The sequence below is a fragment of the Carex rostrata genome, chromosome 5, assembly GCF_964058835.1.
Source record: "Carex rostrata chromosome 5, lpCarRost1.2, whole genome shotgun sequence".
NCBI classification, from domain to species: Eukaryota; Viridiplantae; Streptophyta; class Magnoliopsida; order Poales; family Cyperaceae; genus Carex; species Carex rostrata.
In genome coordinates this window covers 12,878,565-12,899,982 of record NC_135922.1, presented here as the reverse complement: position 1 = coordinate 12,899,982, position 21,418 = coordinate 12,878,565, and the positions used below count along the sequence as shown (strand labels likewise).

The following is a 21,418-nucleotide window of genomic DNA, read 5'->3' as shown; positions in this document are numbered from 1 at the left end:
TTATTATTGTTTTACCACAAGAAAGTATCTCAGGATTTACATTCTCGCATCACAAGTTACAACATACTTGCATTGATTATGATATTTTTATTTTATGAAAATAATATATTTTTTATATATTGTTTGAGTTAATTTTTGTACCGTACAATAGTAATTATGGTCAATTCGACTCACGCTTATAATGCACATAGCTTTTTAATATCAGTGTGGATCTAAATCGATGGTCCAAATCTTTACTCAATATTTGAGTTAACTCAAAGCATATGAATTCCGTATTTTTGGGACTGAGTGTGTCAGTAATTGCGTCTAGTCATGTCATGCCAGAATGAATATTAACCGATTTTTCTAAAAATAAGCATGAAATTCGGATTAAACTTTTAGAAAATTAACAGCTGAAATTTCAAATACTAAAGAACAGGATTTCTTATTCCGTTTAATATATAATTTCATTTGAATGAAGCAAAACTAATTACGAGTACCCTTAACCTTTTCATCCTTACCGATCTCAGTATTTCTTACCTCGTCCCTCCAATTTTGGATGTAATTATAATAAGAAAACAAACTCAGCTAAGGATGCATAATGTAATCCCGTCCCTAGCAAGCCAAGTCGATTTTGGTAGTCTGTCCATTGCAAACCGATCGAGTCAAGTCGAGTCAGATCGAGTTTGATTTTAGTTGAATTGAATCAGTTTAATTATTTGTGCTATGAGTCACGCATAAGCAAAAAAAATATCAATTTATAATGGAGGAGGGATCCAATACCTCATATTTTATATCTTGGTTTTTAAAGTCTAAATGGTTGATTCGAACCGCTCAATATAATATTTGTCCTAAAATGTATCTGGAGATAAAATTTTATAATTTTTGCAATTTTTTTACTATTTTTTAAGCTATGTATAAAATCACTATGTTTGGACCGTTCAAAAAAACAATGATTTTCTACCTATCTTAAAAAATAGTAAATTTTTTTTTTAAATTATAAAATTTCATCCTCAACCATATTTTAGTATATATATCATGCTGAATGGTTCGGATCGACAATTTAAGGTTTGAAAATGAAGATATAAAATATGAGATATGATGAGGTATGAAAGGCATGAGGCATTGAAACCCTCCTCTTTATAATATTGTAAATTGTAATGATGGAGTCACGTTTAATCAGAGATAGATAATTATCTACTTCTGATTTAAAAAATCAGTATAAACCTCATATGGATATGAGATATTGTCTATTCCGATTAGGGGTGTCAACGGGTACGATATGAGTCGGGTGGAGATATTTTCATACCGTTATGATAACGAAAAAAAATCTTTACCCTTATATTTAACCCTATATTTAACTCTATATTTAACCCGAATTAGAAATTAAACATCCAGAGAGGAACAAAAAAATTTCCAGAGAAAAGCAGAGTCGATCGAAATCGACAAATTACCATTAAAACTCAAAATCTAGAGAAGACGCCTATCCCCCTCTGGTTCCACATGGGTCCGCCGGGTAAACGGGTAAAACGATGCCATTGACACCCCTAATTAGGGGTGTCAATGGGTACGATACGGGGAGGGTGGAACCATTTTCATACCCATACCCACTAAGAATTGACCTTACCCATACCCTACCCATACTCGTTAAGAATTTGTCTTACCCTACCCTACCCATACCTGTTATGATTAACGGGTAACGAAACGGTAGTGGGCGAATAACGAAAATACTAATATAATGGTTCGGACAGCATAGGGTCAATTTTGTCACTTGTTACATTCTTTCTTCTAACATTTCATTCCATCTCATTCAATTATTAAATATATATATTCATAGTATAACCTTGAGAAAGCTGACATGTGATGCAAAATTCAGACGCTAACACCTGAGCTGACATTAATGGATTACTTATTTGGACCAAACAATACATTATTGCCAGAAAATAAGGTGAAGATATATTTTCTTTGAAACATGGAATATTTCTATTTGTAGAATTGAGAAAAAGACAATAACGATGAATAAGGAATAAACCAAGAAAATGAATTTGTTGATATATATGTCTCTAGTGTTGATACATGCATACAACAATACGAAAAAAAAAGAAAAAAAAATAAATTGAATATAATATATTTCATATAATTACCCATTACCCAACGGGTACGAAATAATCTTTACCCGTATCCATGCCCGTTTATCTAACGAAAACAAATCTTTACTCATACCCATACTCAATAAACTAACGAAAAAAATACCTTATCCATACTCGTCTTATCGAATACGATACGGGTAGGGTAAACGGGTAAACGGGTGTCATTGACACCCCTACCCCTAATTCCGATACAGGAAATTATCTATAGATGAATACAAATTTTTTGACTACGCTATTAATGAGTCGCGCGTTGATTACTTAGATACAAGCTGAATCATACTTAGATACAAGCTTAAACTCGTGCAAGATGAGCCAAACCAGAATCGAACTAGTCACTTTACAAATTTTTTCGAACGGTTTGGAGCGAGCCACGAGCTACAATATTTTTTTTTGACAGTCCTGCCTTTGTTGAGCATGCAAAACGAGGTTTCGTTTTTTATTTCAAAATAATAATAATAATAAAGTCGAGCATGAAAGAAAATGGACAGGAAGAGAACCTCGTCCTTTATCTAAAAATTCGGCCATTAATTACTTAGGGTACGTTTGAATGGAAATTAAAATAAGTGAAATTTAAGAATAGTAAATGAGAATTGAAAATAATTAGTAATTTTCATATTAGCATAAAACTGATGCTATTCAGATTAGTAAAAATATTGTTTGGATTGTAAATTTGGAATAATGAGTAGTTGTAACCGGTAAAAAATAGTGTTAACAAAGTGCCAATTAAGAGGAAAGATAGACAAGTGGGGTCTCAAATGAATTGTCACAACGTAGAGATAACAGAAGTGGTGTTAATTTTATAATTTCGGGACTGTGTTAACGAAAATCTGAGAAAGAAATTTTTTTTTTCTCTCTTCACACTTTCAAATAGTAGTTATTCCAACATTTACAAGGAATAGAGAATAGCAGCTATTTTAACAATTCCGAATAACAAAAATATCTATTGAATGCACATTATTATTCCAAATAGCTCATATTCTAAAATAGCTCTCTATTCTAGCTATTCTCATTTCATTCAAAGGTATCCTTAGAGATTCAAATTCGGATCAACTTTTTCTAATTAAATTTTATTGAGAACATTGGACTACAGTTAGAATATACATTAATTTGAAACAGAAATGAACACTCACCGTTGTATTTTAGCTTTGAATAAAATATATTATTCATCTTTCGAACCTCTTTAAAATATACTTTTCTTTAGTCAAGATAAACACTCAGATGAATCAGAATAAATATTTGTCTATTTTTTTCTGAATAATAAGAGCGGCAAATATAATTGTATTATTTATAATTATTTTTACTTTGGTGACAACACTTTATTGTCAAAAAATTAACAATCTTTTCAGCGAAGCACCAAGCTGGACTACATAATATTCGCCACAAATGATCCACGCTGAGATCATGAGACACGAGCAGTTCTTTGGTTCCCTCTGCCACTTTGTCTGTACTATGTACTCTACAATACCTTTCAACATTTATTTAAAATTTTAACACCATTGCACACCCCTAGGGGTAGTGGTTTGCTAACGGGTTACCCGTGACCCGTTCCGGGTAACCCGTTAGGGGTAACGGGTAGGGCGGGTAGACGGGTAGGACGGGTACGGGTACAACCCGCAACGGGTAGACGGGTAGTTTTCCCAAAACCTCTACCCTACCCGTTTATTACCCGTACCCGTTGCGGGTTGACGGGTACGGGCGGGTTTTTTTTTTTTTTTTTTTTCTTTTCTGTTTTTTTCTGAATTTGTATGCTTTGAGATTCGTGCCAAGTTAAAGGACATGGATGGATGGAGTTTAGATATAGGGGTCCGTTTTGAGATTCATGCCAAATTAAAATTGATGCCTCAGATCTCATTCTACTAAGTCAGGTATTGCACTGGATCTGAATTCTATAGGGGTGCCGCCAAAAAAATTTTGAAATTCAAATTTTGTAACGGGTACGGGTAGACGGGTACGGGTAGGCGGGTATAGGGGTACGGGTAGGCGGGTACGGGTTGGCGGGTAGACGGGTACGGGTACAATGGGTTTTTTTCAAAATAGGGGTGTCCGGTCCGTTTATTACCCGTACCCGTCTACCCGTCTGTACCCGGGCAACGGGTACGGGTACCACGGGTAACGGGTACGGGTCGGGCAAAACGGGCTCAACCCGTTAGGGGTTTAGCAAACCTCTACCTAGGGGTGGCAACGAACCGAACCGAACCAAACCGAATCGAATTTACTTTAGATTTGAGTTTGGTTTGAATTAATTTCGAACCGAACCTGGTTTGATTCGTTTCGAACTGAACTCATTTCGAATCGAATTAATTGCGAACTACACATTTTTCGAATCGAACCCGAATCGAATCACGAACTAAATTATTTTTTAGCAGCCCTAGTTATACCGGTAGTTTATACACTATTTTTTTTTCGCGGGACAAAATTCACATGGCTTCCTTTTACCGGTATAAACTATGAAATAAGTGTTTTTAAGTTGAAAAATTATTCATGAAAAAATACATCAGAGACGACTTTCCTGGTATGAACTATGAGAGACGACCGAAGAGAGAGGAGAGATAGTCATCTAGGCCGGAGAGAGGAGTGACAGCCGGAGAGACAGCCAGTCGCCAAGAGCATCGGCTAGATTTTAGAGCTAGAGGGAGAGTGAGTTAGGGAGAGGTGGAGAGAGAACTAGGTTATTGAGATTTGAGAGCGAGGGAGTGTCGGCTAAATTAAATTATGACTCTCTATCTTGGATTTTAATTTCATCAGGTAAATGAGTGGCCGGTGATTTTATGAGATTCGAACCACAAAAAAATCATGAACCTATTTCGATCGAACCAGGTTAGGTTTGAGTTTGGTTTAAATTAATTCCGAACCGAACCTGGTTTGATTCGTTTCAATTCAAACTCATTTCGAATCGAATTAAACTCGAATCAAACCCGAATCGAACCCGAATCGAATCACGAACCTCCATTTTTTTTGCCAGCCCTACACACCCCCACTGCAGTCTCCAGTACTCTCATATAAAAAAAAACAGTAAATACCAACAAGTTCAACAACTATAGTCGGTACATTTTCTCAAAAAGGTGAAAAAGGGAAAACAACTATCAGTACCAGTCTGGTACATTTCTCCTTCCAGTTCTTTTGCATCTCACCCAAAAAAGATACCTTCTTTTTTTATCAGAGTTAGAAGGAGAGAGAGAGAGTCTCTATTTAAAGTTTGGGACAGTTGTAGTGTATCTCTTTAATGACTCCACGGCTCTACCCAACTTCTCTCTCATCCCAAGATATGAGAGAAGCTATCTCTCTCTCTAGACCCGATCCGTTTGTTTGTCATTTATGCATTTCTTTGAAGAAGCCCAACTACTTATTTGCTTTTTCCAACCACACTTTGTGCCAGCTATTCTTCACTGCATCTTATCTTGCGCTTGACTCAGTTTCTCAGATTATATGTACCTCAGAAAGAGAGAGAGAGAGAGAGCACTGGGTTGTTGGTTGGTGAGGTGGATAACCAAACATTTTCTCCAGGGATCAAGATATCTGAGACTCAATTTGAGGGTCAATTATTGTATTATTAAATACTATTGTATTTTGATTTGCTTTAAGGAAAGAGGTGATCTGTCAAACTTAGGTGTTATAAGGGGTAGTAGTTGAGTGCTTGGGCTTGGATTGAAAATTTATAAAATTTCAAGTGTCTTCTTCTTTCCTCCTCCAGTTTGAAATATTTTAGAGAATACTTTGGTAAGAGACCATTTTGTAGTGTTAATTATTATTATTTAAGGTTTTGGTTGGTAGGACTGGAAGAATTGAGAGTAGTTCATCGAATTTCAGCAAAATCACAGTTGTTGGGTTTATCATTTTCTTCATTTAATCCTTATAAAACCTACAATTTGTGGTGAATAGTACAAACACCCAATTTGAGTGGAATATATACAGAATTTTAATAATGGTGGGCAGTGTAGAAAATAACAATTCCCCAATTGCTCGCACAAATGGGTCAACCCACACCCACTCAAACGGGTCATCTCAGAGCAATGGCTCCAGTGCCACATCAGAGGAACGGCTAGATGAGTTTCGCCACCGCCTCGGTAAATCTGAAGGTAATTTGTTGATTTTATCATTATATAATTATATTTACAGAGACGGCAAGGTGGAGTTATTATTCATTGGTTTTTGAAAACCAAGGATCAATATGGCATTTGCTTATAACATATTGGCCATACTCCTATAAAAATGGCTCATAATAATAATAATAATAACTAAGGACACATACCTACATTTTCATCTCATTTTGAATAACATTTTGCTTAATACTATAGCGGAGTTATTCACCATTTTATAGCTTGTTACTTTGGTTCCAGGGTGTTTTATGGATCGTATTTAAACTGATCCTTAGACATTTTTCAGTTAAAATGGCCGAAATCAGAACTCCCACTAGCTGGTACCATACTGGTCAGGCCTGGTACCAGCATACGCCATGCTGGTAAAACAATTCCATCAAAAAACATGAATTTAGGTACCGTGTATGTCGTATACTCCTCATCTGTTTATATCATTTTCATTTATTAATTTTTCTTTTATATCATTTTGATTGAAATGTAGGGGATTTATTGAAGATTGTGGGAATTGGTGCTGGTGCATGGGGCAGTGTTTTTGCGGCTTTATTGCAAGATGCCTATGGGCAATTTAGGGATAAAATTCAGGTCAGGATCTGGCGCCGTCCCGGTCGGTCAGTTGACCGGTCAACAGCCAAGAACTTGTTTGAAGTCATCAACTCAAGAGAGGATGTTCTCAGGCGCCTCATTCGCCGGTAAATACATTTCTTTATATATTTTGTGTTTTTCTTCTACAAATAAAGTCTAATAGTTTTCTACATTTGCAAGAAATGCCCAAAACTTTTAGCACCTGCAAACAACATGCATCCATGGATCAGATTGATGGAGAAGATGTATCCAATTAATATTTTACCATTTTGCCATTTACGCCAGTAAATGATATTCTTCTGGTCCAAAATTGAAACAAAATAATCCAAGTTAGCCTTGATCTCCATGTCTATCAACTTATTATTAAGTGATCCATTTTTTTTTTTTTTTTTTTTGTGTGTGTGATTTGGATTGAGCTATATTTTTTTTTTTTGGCAAAATTGACTTTGGTTTAAGTTAGTCAGTTTATTTTGCAAACTCACACCAAAATATTACATGTTGAATGCATAATCGCTATATTTTAGGTTCAACCTGACTGTGATTCTACTGATCAGGCTTACTTTATGAACTTACACCCAAGCATAGATTCTTCACTGATGTCACAAATATGAAAATGTAAATAATAGTAAAAACAATCGATCTGAAATGTTCAACATGATCTTCATATGAAAATGTGCTTGTAGATCACATTTTATATTTTTCAGAATTTTTTACTATTTTTTTAGATAGGTAAAAAAGGACTTGATCTAAAAATTCTACATTATTCAAAAGTAGTGATTTTTTACCTATCTAGAAAAACAGTAAAAATATGCTAAAAATGTAAAATTTAATCTGCATGTACATTTTTGATCATGTTGAACAGTTCACTATTTGCACTTTAAAAATAAAAATATTTATCTGTAGTACCGTAGCCTCACTCAAGTTTCCTAATAAACTTTTTACAATATCTTTTCCAGTTGTGGGTACCTAAAATATGTGGAGGCACGTCTAGGAGACCGAACCCTCTATGCTGATGAAATCCTTCGAGACGGATTTTGCTTGAACATGATTGAGACGCCACTTTGTCCATTAAAAGTCGTTACCAACCTCCAAGAGGCGGTATGGGATGCCGATATAGTTGTCAATGCTCTGCCTTCGACCGAGACGAGAGAGGTTTTTGAAGAGATTAGTAGATATTGGAAGGAGAGGATCGGGTATCCCGTGATTATTTCTTTAGCAAAGGGGATTGAGGCGTCACTTGACCCGGTGCCCCGTATCATTACTCCCACTCAGATGATTAGTTCTGCTAGTAATTATTTTTTCTTTTTATTCTTCCCCTCTATTTCTCTATCTAGATTATAACTAGACTAATACTGATACAAGGTAACTCATAACCCAAAAACAGCCTAGTATCCTCTGAAATATCTCAACCAGTTAAATATAAAGCTGGGTCAAATTTTTTTGGTGCTTATTCAGAATGCACGGGGCCTGTATTATTGTGCTTTGAGATTCATGCAGAAAGGGTTTGAACGGTCCAGATTTTCCACATATCAACTCAAATTTTGAGATATCTCAGGGGATGTGAATACAAAATAGCCTCCACCCAAAAAATGCATTTCTGGGAGTAACAAATGTTGAAGGGTTTGGATATATGAGGTAATTTCAAAGTTTTGAAGGGTATCCTAGAAATTTGTCCTACAACAGGGAGGGGCAATGTGGGTCTCTAATTATCTTGGATGGGACATATTTTATACTAATACCCAATACTTTATAGGGGGCACAAAATAGAACTCCATGGCCTTTTTTATAATTTTTTTATTTAACTTATTTGTAGCGGGAGTTCCAGTGGAGAATATTCTGTATCTTGGAGGCCCAAACATTGCAGCGGAGATATACAACAAAGAGTATGCAAATGCGCGAATATGTGGGTCCCATAAGTGGCGAAACCCTCTTGCCAAGTTTTTAAGGCAACCGCATTTTATTGTGTGGGATAACAGTGACCTCGTCACACATGAAGTCATGGGGGGCCTTAAAAATGTCTATGCCATTGGCGCTGGTAAATATCGATCCTCTGTGTCAGTCTTTTAACAACAATTTGACACATTTTTTTCTGAAGTGTTTATTGAAACCTAATTTAAGCTAATATTAACCCACAGTTCGCAATTTGAGCCGATTTTGAAACCCCCAACCTATGCTGTGAAGGTATATACTCAAATTAGCCAGGAAAGCAAGAGTGAGGCTACGGTACTATGCATAGCACATAATAGTTCGCACTATGGATCATATTTCCATTTTTAAAGTCCAAACAATTGATCTGAACCGTTCAACCTGATCTCTATATAAAAATGTACCTGTAGATCAAATTGTACATTTTTTACAATTTTTTTATTATTTTTTTAGACATCTAGAAAATCACTTGATCTAAAAATTCTAGACCATTCACATGGCAGCCTCTGCCTGGTTCTTAAAAAAAAAAAATTTCTAGACTGTCTAAAAGTAGTGATTCGCTACCTATCTACAAAAATAGTAAAAAAATTCTGAAAAATGTAAAATTTAGTTTGCAAGTACATTTTCATATGGATATCACGTTGAACGGTTCAGATCGACTATTTAAACTTTAAAAACAAAAAAATTATCCATAGTACGGACCAATTCGCACTATGCATAGTACCATAGCCTCAATCAGAAAAGTAAAATGGAAACAAAAAGTTGGACTAAAAAGTATGTTAATACCTCATACCAGTATATAATTACTAAAATTACCATCTACTGCATACATTTCTTTGCTTGTAGGAATGGTGGCAGCTTTGACTAATGAGAGCGCGACAAGTAAGTCGGTGTACTTTGCACACTGCACATCGGAGATGATTTTCATAACACACCTTCTGACGGAACAACCAGAGAAGCTAGCGGGCCCGCTTCTGGCCGATACTTATGTGACATTACTAAAAGGACGGAATGCCTGGTACGGTCAAATGCTAGCAAAGGGAGAACTCAGCCCTGACATGGGTGATAGTATTAAAGGAAAAGGAATGATTCAGGTACTTCATCTGAGATTTTATAAAGTGTTATTTTTGTACAATTAGGCAATTTTGTCTTAAAAAGAATTTCGCTGAAATTTTAATATCCATTTTTTTCACTGTTATAAAAAACTGAATTTGATACTTACAGTACAGTACTTCATTGACTCTTGTATATGTGATACCATACCGAGAAAAGCTTGGATGCCTTAGTGTGATTGCATGGAATTTTTATGCAAAGCCAGTAAAAGTTTCCTAAAGAAGAAAATGATAAAATTACCCAAGTAGAAGGCCAAGGTAGATGTTCTTTATTAGAAAAATGGGAAAACATTTCTTGCTTGTATGTTATTTTTTTCAAGAAATATCTAATATACCCCGATTGTCATGTCACTCCTTATTCATACACGTTTTTCATTAGGAAATTCCAAAAATAAGACAAAATAAGTAAAACCCAAAAATGTGTTCTTGCACTAACAATATGTCATCATCCTTTGTATCGATTCATTTGTTACACATTTAGTACTAAGCACTTAAGCCTCCAAATAAACTCAACAGTACTAGAAAATATAAACATTTTATGTTGATACTTTTTTTTCTCAATAAAACAGGGTGTGTCAGCAATTGGTGCATTTTATGAGCTATTGAGTCAACCAAGTCTGAGTGTATTACATCCCGAGGAAAACAAGCCGGTCGCTCCTGCCGAGCTTTGCCCAATCCTTAAAAGACTTTACAAGATACTTATCAAAAGGTTAAAATCATTTTTTAGAACTATTTACTTGCTAATACATGAAAAAGAGCTATTTTACCATTGTACCCTTTGGGCACTGTATACATTTCCTTTGCATATGCAATTCAACCAGTGTACCGTTGTACCTTTCTTGACCTGGCTTTTTTAGGTACTTTTCTTCCAAATTTTCCATGTGATAACAGGGGCGGAACTAGAAATTCATGATAGGGGGTGCTAAAATTAAAATAAACAATATGTTGTTGATAGAAATTGAACCCAAGCTCTCCTCAACCACAAAGTAAGCTCTAACCACTAGGCTATAAATAGACATGTGATATTTTATGAGGGAGGCTAGACTATATAAAATGTTCTAAAAAAAATAAAATCCAATTAAATTTCAATATACATAACTAAAATTTTAAAATCTTAGGGTGGCTTAGCACCCATATCCGCTCCTGTGTGATAATGGTAAATGACACATAACATGATTGAATTTGATTTTATTTTTTAAAGGGAGTTGTTACCGAAGGATATTCTTCAAGCATTGCGAGATGAAACTGTGACCGACCCACGAGAAAGGATAGAAATGGCACAAAGCCATGCCTTCTATAGGCCGTCTCTTCTCGGCAAACCTTAAAGAAATGGTTTGATATATGGCTTGTTATAGCTGAGAGCTATTTCTTTTATTTATTTATTTATTTATTTTTCTCTTTTAAGGTAATTAAACTCAAGCAAGCTTGAATGGCCTTGTGATGTATAAGAAACATATATGTAATGGAAGTATGAAACTATATTCAGTAATAATGTTGCTTGCCTATTATGAAGCTACAATTATCTTTTTAACATCTCCAATTTCAATTTTCTAACTCCGCCCCTGTGTGTACCATTATCTCATTGTTAAAATAACATAAATTTTGAATACAGATAACCATGCCAGGAACAATGGGAAAAAAAAATGCCTAAAAAGGTCCAGGTCAAGAAAGGTACAACAGTATACTGGTTGAATTGCATATGCAAAGGAAATGTAGAATCCCCAGAGGGTATAACAGGAAAATAGCTATTTTTCATGTATTAGTATGTAAATAGTTCTATAAAACGCAGCTGAGACACCCTGTTTTATTGAGAAAAAAAAATTAACATAAAAAATTTATATTTTCTAGTACTGTTCAGTTTATTTGGAAGCTTCTGTGTTCAGTGCAAAATCTGTAACAAATGAATCGGTACAGAGGATACTGGTCTTTATGAACATAGTACTAGTACAAGAACACATTTTTGGGTTTTACTTATTTTACTTATTTTTTTGGAAATTCTCATGAAACTTGTATGAACTAGGAGCGACATGACAGTCGCGGCATTTAAATACTTGCTGAAAAATTAACATATAAGCAAGAAATGATTTTCCATGTCTATAAAAAGAACATCATTCTACTAGGGATTTTAGCATTTTCTTCTTTAGAAAGGAAATTTTTTACTGGCTCTGCATGAAAATTCTATTCAATCACATTAAGGCATCAATTTTTTTTTGGTTTTTTTTGTTTTTGGTATGGTATCACAAATACAAGAGTCAGTGAAATACTGTACTTCAAGTACAAATTTATAATTTATAATTTAAAATCGAATATCTTGAATTGAATATATGATTCTATAATGTACATGAAATGAGTTATAGGTGAATTGGCGTGATTTAAACCATTGGATGCATATTTTATAAGAGGGGCTAAGAAGTATTACAAAAATTTCATTTTAATGAATGCAAAAATTACAAAATTTCAATTTATGGGGCTTTTAGTCCCTTTTCCCCTTCACTACCATCCACCTCTGATGGTACATGATTAGAGGCGGACTCAGAATTTTCGTCAGGGAAGGGCAAAAAAATATCGAATCGGGTTTAAATAACTTATCGAATTTAAATCCATTAACTAATTGGGTACTCGATAAAAAAAACAATGTTTTGACTTATATTTTTCAATACTTTGACTTATAATTTATAATCCTATAACTTATAATTAATATTACCAATCATAATTTAAGAAATTTATTTTGATTTTAATACTAAATTTAATCCGAATTACAAATCAAACATCTAGAGGGAGGCAAAAATTTTTCCAAGGAAGAGCAAAGTTGATCGGTACCAATAAATCACCATTAAAACTCGAAATCTAGGGGGGGGCTGGTACGGGATAAAATGATCAAAATTCGGGTCAGTCCGAGATAAAACGAACGGTTGCCGTTAATATTCGTGCAGATTATGTTTGGACGGTCAGGATCCAAACAGAAATACCCTGTTACCTTAGGTGATACGAATTCGGGATTTTGTAGAAGATGATCTGATATTCTGATCTGTATACGAAGGTTTTATCAACTTGCCATCGGTCCGACTTGACTCACTGTGGCAGTCTATGAAAAATTTATAGTTGCAATCAGTGACATGTGGGTCCCAGAATAGCAGATGATCATAACCCAGCCCGTGAGTTTCATGTATTTGATTTATTACAGGAAATATCCTAGAAAATCAGTAACAGAAGATCAGGGATCTCCAACATTATGTGACACTTCACTCCTCATCCTTAGCTTCATTCCCAAATCAGAGAGAGAGAGAGAGAGAGCGAGCGAAAAATTGCGGCCATGGAGGAGACGCCAATGGAGATCGGAAGCAACAAGATGTTCGGCGGGTACAACAAGCGCTACAAGCACTACAGCCCCACGCTCGGCTGTGCCATGACATTCTCCGTCTTCTTCCCTCCTTCCCCACCTTCCCAAAAGCTTCCAGTAATAAATCGACCATCCGATCAGTTCCCTTTGTATTTACCTCTTAGTTATCCTTCGCTCGAGATCTGATTTTACTTTTTTTCAATTATGATCTGATTTGGGGTTTGTTATTAGGTTTTGTACTGGTTGTCGGGACTCACCTGTACGGACGAGAATTTCATTATCAAGTCCGGAGCACAGCGCATGGCTGCTGCCAAAGGCATCGCCTTGGTTGCGCCTGACACGTCTCCAAGTATGTTTTCATCCTCTCTCTCTCTCTCTCTCTCTCTCTCTCTCTGGCTTAATGATCAGAAAATAGTAATAGGTACTGTGATAATTTCATAAGAAATGTGGAAAAAGAGATTTTGGTGACCAAAATGGTTCTGAGATTTGCTTGGTGGACATGTAGCTGAACGCCTAAACCTTTGTTTATTTTTTCAGAAGTAATTAAATTTTCCATTTTGCTTCACTTAGGAGATGATGATACCTAACATTTATTTCTGTGTGTGGTTCTATTATCTCTAAACTGTGCATACAAGTAAAATTTGGAAAATTTTCAGGCTTGTGGCCTCTAATTAGTCCTCATAATATCATTATTGGTCCCCATAAGTCGAGTCTGCAAACCTGTCCTTAGAAATGAGAGTGCAATTGTCGTATTATTTGAAATATCTGTTACATTAGTAGTTAATTTTCACCACCATTTTGATCCATTAATTAAATGATTCACTTTATGTTGTGCTGTATTTGCTAGTTTGTCTGATGCTATTCAATTGATAGTTAATCTCTTTATTTGATTCAGGGGGGTTGAATATAGAAGGAGAATCTGACAGCTGGGATTTGGGTGTTGGTAAGCTCACTAGGCAGTGCCGTTTATGTTATTTTCATAATCACATTACTAAATGTTAAACAAGTTTTCACCTTTCATATTCTTTTTTTCTTGTTAAGCCTTCTTTGAGTTTAAGTTATCCAAGTAGTCCTCACTCTTGCCTATTTTAACTGCCTTTTTGGTTACTCGAATTAAAACATGAAAGAGAAACACAAGCAACTGTTTTATGCCACATTTGCCATGTCCCTTATTTTATTGGTTTTCCTTTATTTTATTTTAATATCATTTTGATTTTGATTTTTTGTTCTTATGTTATGTCTTATTAGGAGCTGGGTTTTATCTGAACGCGACCAATGAGAAATGGAAGAATTGGCGCATGTATGACTATGTGGTGAAGGAGTTACCAACATTACTGAGTGAAAATTTTGAACAGCTGGACACCTCACGTGCCTCGATTTCCGGTCATTCCATGGGCGGACATGGTGCATTGACCATCTACCTGAAAAACCTAGACAAATACAAGGTACTTGGTGTACTCAGTAGCATAAATATCTTGAGTGGCATTAAATGAGGTTTTTAAGCAATAAGATACTGATGATGCCTCAAAATAAATAGATAAGAAATTCAATACTGTGCATATTCTATTGTATTGTTCTAACATTGTTGTTTTCCTTCAAATTTCCAGTCGGTCTCAGCTTTTGCACCAATTGTGAATCCTATAAATTGTCCTTGGGGTGAGAAGGCCTTTTCAAACTATTTGGGGACCAACAAATCAGACTGGGAGGTATGCTCTTTACATTTGTAAAATCAATGGTCATTTTTACCCGGACTTTGCTAGTGTGTTGCGTACCCGGGCTTTGCTCGTGTGAAGTTAACACATATTAAACCTAATTAAACCATAATTGAGCTTCAAGTTGTGTACAATTTGTCTGATTCTATCCTGATACTGCATCATTTTATGCACGGAGTGTAATTATTCCTCAATAAATCAATTCTATCTTAGTGCACTCTAATTGTACACTAATTGTGAATCTAGCCATAGAGAATTGAAGAACTGGCCATTTAGCTTAAACAGTATATACTGGCTGATACATGCTGGTACTAGACCACAGTCAAAACAGTACTGCAATTTTGTGCAATTTAAACTGTAACTGAGTTTTTTTTTTTCCCTCTTTTTCTCTTTTGGTCAGGAATATGATGCTACTTGCCTGATTTCAAAGTTCAACAAAATCTCAGCTGCAATCCTCATTGATCAGGTACTTGAGCAAATACCAAATGACCACAATTACAAGCCACATTGAAAAATTCAATAAAATAAAAGATCTTGTGATTGTATAATAACTGTTACAGCTGTTTAGCTTGTATAACATTTGAAATTTACATTTTGTCAGGGGGAGGAGGACAATTTCTTAAAGAATCAGCTGCTACCACATAAATTTGAGGAGGCATGTAAGAGTGCATCTGTACCGTTGACTCTTCGCATGCAACCGGGTTACGACCACTCCTATTATTTCATTGCTACCTTTATTGACGACCACATTTCTCACCATGCCAATGCCCTTGCTTGAATATATATTCTGTTTTTGTCAGAAATAAATATTATGAAGGAAATGAGCCTTTCTGTTATTTGATTAATTATGGGAGTAGTTGACAGTAACACCAGTATCAGTTTTTGTTTCCCTAGTGAAAAAAGGACTGGTTTTGATAAACTATATTATGTTTATTGTGGCTATCGTTAATCTAAATGTTAGAATGTTTAGATAGTTAATTGATGATGCCATATTATGATAACCTATTTAATCAAATAATTCAAACCTAAAAAGGTTAATAGGTGAGTTGGAATTTCTGTATCAAGTTTTTATCAAATTTGTGATGACATTTCTGTATTGTTGTTGATAATTCATCAAAAGTACTGATAACTTCATTGGGCGAACACCTATGACTCATTTCATGTACAATATAGAATCATAAATTCAATTCAAGATATTAGATTAAAAATTAAAATTTATTTATCGTGATGAAACATAATTCTAATTTATGAAATTAAAGAAATTGATTAAAAATAAAGTAAAAATCTTGTGATTGTTCAAATACATAACAATTGCTTTTAGAAAACTATAGATAAGATATGACAATAAGGCATTTAAATTGAACAATGAAAGACACATCATGAATAATAAGGAATTTAAACTGAAATATACAGACAACATACGAAAGCATTTGAAAATAAATAATAAAAAAACATATAAACTAAATATTAAAGTGTTTAAACTAAAGAACACAGATAAATGTTAAACCATAATTTTAATTAATTGAATAATAAAAAAAACAAAAAATATACTGAAGAATTAAAACTTGAATAATAAAAGTATAAAGACTAAATATTAAAATATTTGAACTGAATTTATATAGACTGATCGATATTAAATCATGATATTTATTTTTCGTATTGAGTGCCTTCATTGTTATTTTATTATTTAATTTGAGTACTCTATTATTCATTTTGTTTGTCATTGTTTTTCACATTGATGGCTTTATTTTTTCAGTCAAATTGAGTGATGACGCACTTGGATTTCTTTATTTTCAGTCACATTTATATTGATCGAAATTCCTGAATTTGCTATTCCATAATCATTGTTAATTTCTTTATTGACATGAATAATATATTGATTAGAGAAAAAAAAAAACAGATTTTTTTTGGAACAAATGCAACTAATATTTTTCATATTTTCTTGTTATAAAGATAAAAAAATAAACTCAAAATCAAGAGAAGCATTTCATTTAATAGAAATTTTTTAACCGACAACACATTAATTTTTCACTAATTTTAACAAATATATACACAAACTTAATTAGAGACAAAACTGATATACAAAATAGAAAAACTAAACATCCCTTAAAGATAGAAAATTTGAACCGTATCTTATTTTAAAAACCTACTCAAACGTCCAGATTAAGAGATCCATTTGAACTCAGAATTTGTCATTACTATTTCTTCGCTGCTGGTATCCACAAGTCTCTCTCCCTATCTCAGTTTTTTTTTTTTTTTTTTTAAATATATAGAAATTCGGTTACACCATCTTACATATCCTTAACCTGTCTGCATATTATAACCAGCTACAGTCTTTCTATTAGAGGTTATGTATTGCAAAAATTCACGAGTGGCAATGAAGTTATCCGAAATTTGTCGTCCTTTGACGAAAGCCGTTTCTCTTCCTCGATCTGTTGTGGCATATCAATGCAAAATGGGGTGAAGTGTGGCCAGACTAAAGGAAAATAGGTTGTCTATTAACTTTGCTGAAATCATCTCTTTTGGGGGTTTTATTGTTGTAAATGTGATTAAATTCAGTTTTAGACCCTCGAGATATTTCTAGTGACGTTTTTCATGGTAATTGTGTTGGAAAAAATATGAACTAACTAACTAATTTTAAATCTGAATTTTGATCAATAAAATAAAGAGGAGGGTTCAAATGCACCCAAATTTTGTGCACCCAAATGCACCCTATCTTTCAAATTATTTTTCTCCGTTTTCAAAGTCCGAATAGTCAATCCGAACCGTTAGATACGATCTATATATTAAGATGTGCTTGGAGACCAAATTTTATATTTTTTGGAATTTTTTTACTATTTATTAAGCCACTTTGAAAATCGCTGATTTTACATTTTCTGGACCATTGGATCAGCGATTTTTCAAAGTGGCTTAATAAATAGTAAAAAAATTCCAAAAAATATAAAATTTGGTCTCCAAGCACATCTTAATATATAGATCGCATCTAACGGTTCGGATTGACTATTCGGACTTTAAAAACGGAGAAAAAGGATAGGGTGCATTTGGGTGCACAAAAATTTGGGTGCATTTGAACCCTCCTCTAAAATAAATAACAATTATATTAAAAAATATAATTAAGAATATAATTAAAACTTTATTACCCGGAGCTGCAAAATGCGGACCTAAGGCAACTTCCCGTCCTAAGCGCAGGAATAATCGGTTAAGATTGCCCCAAGTTACGCCGATATTCCTCTGTCTGCGGGCGCAACCGTAGTAGAGGTTGATGTAGCTTCTTTCAACAATGATAGCAGAATAATACATTTTCTATAAAGAAAATATTTATTTGTGGGAGAATAGAAATTAAATTTATGAAATATGAAGCTAATAGGAAGAAGAGAGTATATTCATTATTAGATGATTGCTCTTCAAATGATACGTGTTATTTATAAGTAAAACCATAGATATCAATCAATTTGTGCATTCATGACTATTAAAAAGTGATATTCAATTATATTACCGTTTAATGTTTTAAAGAAAATAGACGTTGAGATTGATGAATAAAACTCAAATGGACAAATGATTTAATTGCTTGTGCATGTTTCAATTGAGTAATTCTTCAATTGATTAAAATAAATAGTAACCGAAGAATGGTAACATAAAAGGTCATGCACAGCTCAAATACCACATATATTTGATTCGATCTTTTGTGGCAATGGAATAGAGAGCTTTCGTATGAAAATTGGATCATACAATTAATTCACAAATAGCTCCATAATTCATAAAGTTAAAAAACCATTAATATTAAAATAAATATTATTTAAATTTTGAGTTTTAAAATAAATTTCTAACAATCCCCCACAAAATTCAAAATTTAATTTAACAAAAAAAAACTAAATAAACTAAAAAAACATATATATAAATATTTCTGCTACCATTGTTTATACTGTGCATTGGGCAAAATATTTTGATTTCGCTTAGTGTCAATAATTTCAGTCCGAGGAGATTGGAGTGAACCAGGTCTTGAACAACGATTTCTTTGATCGGAACTTACATTATTACACACACAGTACAGAAAACTACATCGCGAGTTGTGCGTTTGAGGCCATGCACATTAACTTGATTTTTATATACGGTCATTCTCATATAAAAGAGTTTCCTCTGGGATGTGTGTAGAGTCACATCTCGCGAATTACTGACTTGGGACACTCATCTTATTACACTACACAGAAGCACTGATCACCATAGGGATGGGTTTGGAACAGAAGTTCCATATCTAAATATTCTTGTGCTCCTTGGCCAACCCATCTGCTTGTTCTTACCCATTGAACCCCCTTCAGGGGATCGCCCATCACAGAGATTGGGTTCTCACACCAGATTGGCCCATTAGGCTAAATCTCATCCCCCTCGATGACTCTAGGACTTTCGTCCTATATACACATGGACTTTAACTTTTAGTCCATCATTAACATTTTTATGTCAATGAATTATCATTTATTGCTCAAGCATGCAAGTAATTTTTTTTTATTTATAAATCACTTGCAAAATAATATTCACCAAATTATTATAATTAGAAATAATGCTTTCAAAAACATATCATTAATTTTGTAGCATCTTGTGACATTAAATTAATCACACATACTTTAGGATAAAATATATGAGCTAACAACAATAATACTTAAAATGTCAAAATCATGCATTCTAATATAATCAACGTAATTTAAAACATCATGATATATTAAGCATAGTAGATCTCAATGAATTTTTATCACCTCATGTCATGATATATTTAAATTTTCGTAATTTTTGCAATAGATGAGAAAACTATAATGTAATATCATTTAATACATATTAGCTATAATTATAATCAATATATACATATATTAGTTATCATGATCAATAATTAAATGAGTACATTTTATTTCACACCCGCACATTTCGTTTTCTTATTAAAGTTTATCATAATTCCTCATAAAATTAAAATCAAGGACATATATTCAATATTCATGTCATACATATCGTAGGGTTAATTTAATATTTCTTTAACATTTAATCTCCACAATTAACTGTATATAACATAATGTTAAAGCATTCTATAAATGCATAATCAGTATTGTGCAATTAAGATTTAATTTATGCATTTATAATTTCATGCCATATATAACTTAAGGTTGGTCTATAAAATATTATAAAAAATTAACCCTCATATTTTTCTGTTATATATAAAATAATAAGATTGACATCTTATTTAATTATGTCCTAACATAACATTATGAATCATGTATGCTAACTAGTCATCATGATTAATTGATTAAAATGAACCTCAATGAATAAAATTAATCACAATTATTTTAATTAATATTATTTTTAAATTATACCCCCACATTTCTCTTTCTTCTTTATTTTCAGAAGTATTGAATATTATCAATTTTATTTTAGTAGTCTTTCAGACTATAATAATATATATTTAATCTCATATATGACAACAAAATATTAAATATTTTGATTTATTGTTATATCTATAAAATTTGAATCCTATAATATTAATCAGATCCGAGAATTGTATGTTGGAGTTTTTATTTGTTTTATTTTAGATGTCAATTATCTTAATGTAATATAAAAATAAAACGGATATATTCACTTATTTAGCAAATACAATGACTTAATTGCTTCACTGACATAAATTTTAATAACCATATTTCTTATTTGTATATATAGAAGACTTAGAGGAGTCTCAGTACCCATATTAGTATAGTTAAAAATATATATATTTTTAATAAAGAAGTAATGTAGTTCGTTGGATAAAGTTTGAGAATACATACTATTACTGTATTTAAGCGTACATCAATATTGATCAAATTTTTTATAAATACCCAAAATTAATAATAAATTACGGATTTTAACCAGTTTTATAATTTATTTTCAAAAGTATCCAACCCGGTCTTCTAATAACCGGAAAACAGTAATCTTTCCGGTGAATGGGTGCCCGGAAAAATTAAAAAATTTCGGTTAGGGGCTAACCGGAAAAATATGAAACCGGTTATTTGTGCACCGGAAATGTAATATATGCACGGTTATTGATTAACCAGTTTTGTGTTCGGTTAACAGTGCCCCGGAAATTCACTCTACACCCAGTTAATGGAATAGCGCAAATCTCTTCCCACTTGGTTATATAACCCGCAGATAGATCTCATAATTTACTTTGAAGAATCAGAGTCGAGAAAAACGAAAGGAAGAAAGTAAGTTTTTTTTATATAATTAAGTAATTAAGTTATTATTTTTTTAACTATCGATTTTTGAAATATAATAAAAATTTCTCCTCCAGTTCTTTGTATGCAAATTATGTTGAAATTTTTATAAATTTTTGAAATATAATTGTTTAGAATTTTTTGAAATATTGTTTAGAGTTATTTGGAATATTGTTTAGATTGTTTAGAATTTATTTGTTTGGAATGTTTAGAATTTATTTGTTTAGAACTGATCAATCAATTACAATCATCCATACAAAAATAAATCAGTAAACAAATATTACTTGCTCTATCAA

The 21,418-nt window shown here is 33.2% G+C and overlaps 2 protein-coding genes across 2 annotated transcripts; both read left to right on the top strand.

Moving 5' to 3' along the window:
* Positions 1-5,303: 5,303 nt before the first annotated feature.
* Positions 5,304-11,338, top strand: GPDHC1 (6-phosphogluconate dehydrogenase family protein). The gene is made up of 7 exons (XM_078302882.1): positions 5,304-6,205; positions 6,708-6,915; positions 7,765-8,096; positions 8,622-8,843; positions 9,581-9,828; positions 10,416-10,555; positions 11,048-11,338. Exons 1-7 carry the CDS (start codon positions 6,052-6,054, stop codon positions 11,169-11,171), a joined length of 1,428 nt encoding a protein of 475 aa, XP_078159008.1. The 5' UTR covers positions 5,304-6,051; the 3' UTR covers positions 11,172-11,338.
* Positions 11,339-13,085: 1,747 nt separating this feature from the next.
* On the top strand, positions 13,086-15,876 carry SFGH (S-formylglutathione hydrolase). The gene is made up of 7 exons (XM_078302386.1): positions 13,086-13,303; positions 13,418-13,535; positions 14,082-14,129; positions 14,435-14,631; positions 14,794-14,892; positions 15,299-15,364; positions 15,500-15,876. The coding sequence occupies exons 1-7, from the start codon at positions 13,160-13,162 to the stop codon at positions 15,674-15,676; spliced, it is 849 nt and encodes a 282-aa protein (XP_078158512.1). The 5' UTR covers positions 13,086-13,159; the 3' UTR covers positions 15,677-15,876.
* Positions 15,877-21,418: the final 5,542 nt, after the last annotated feature.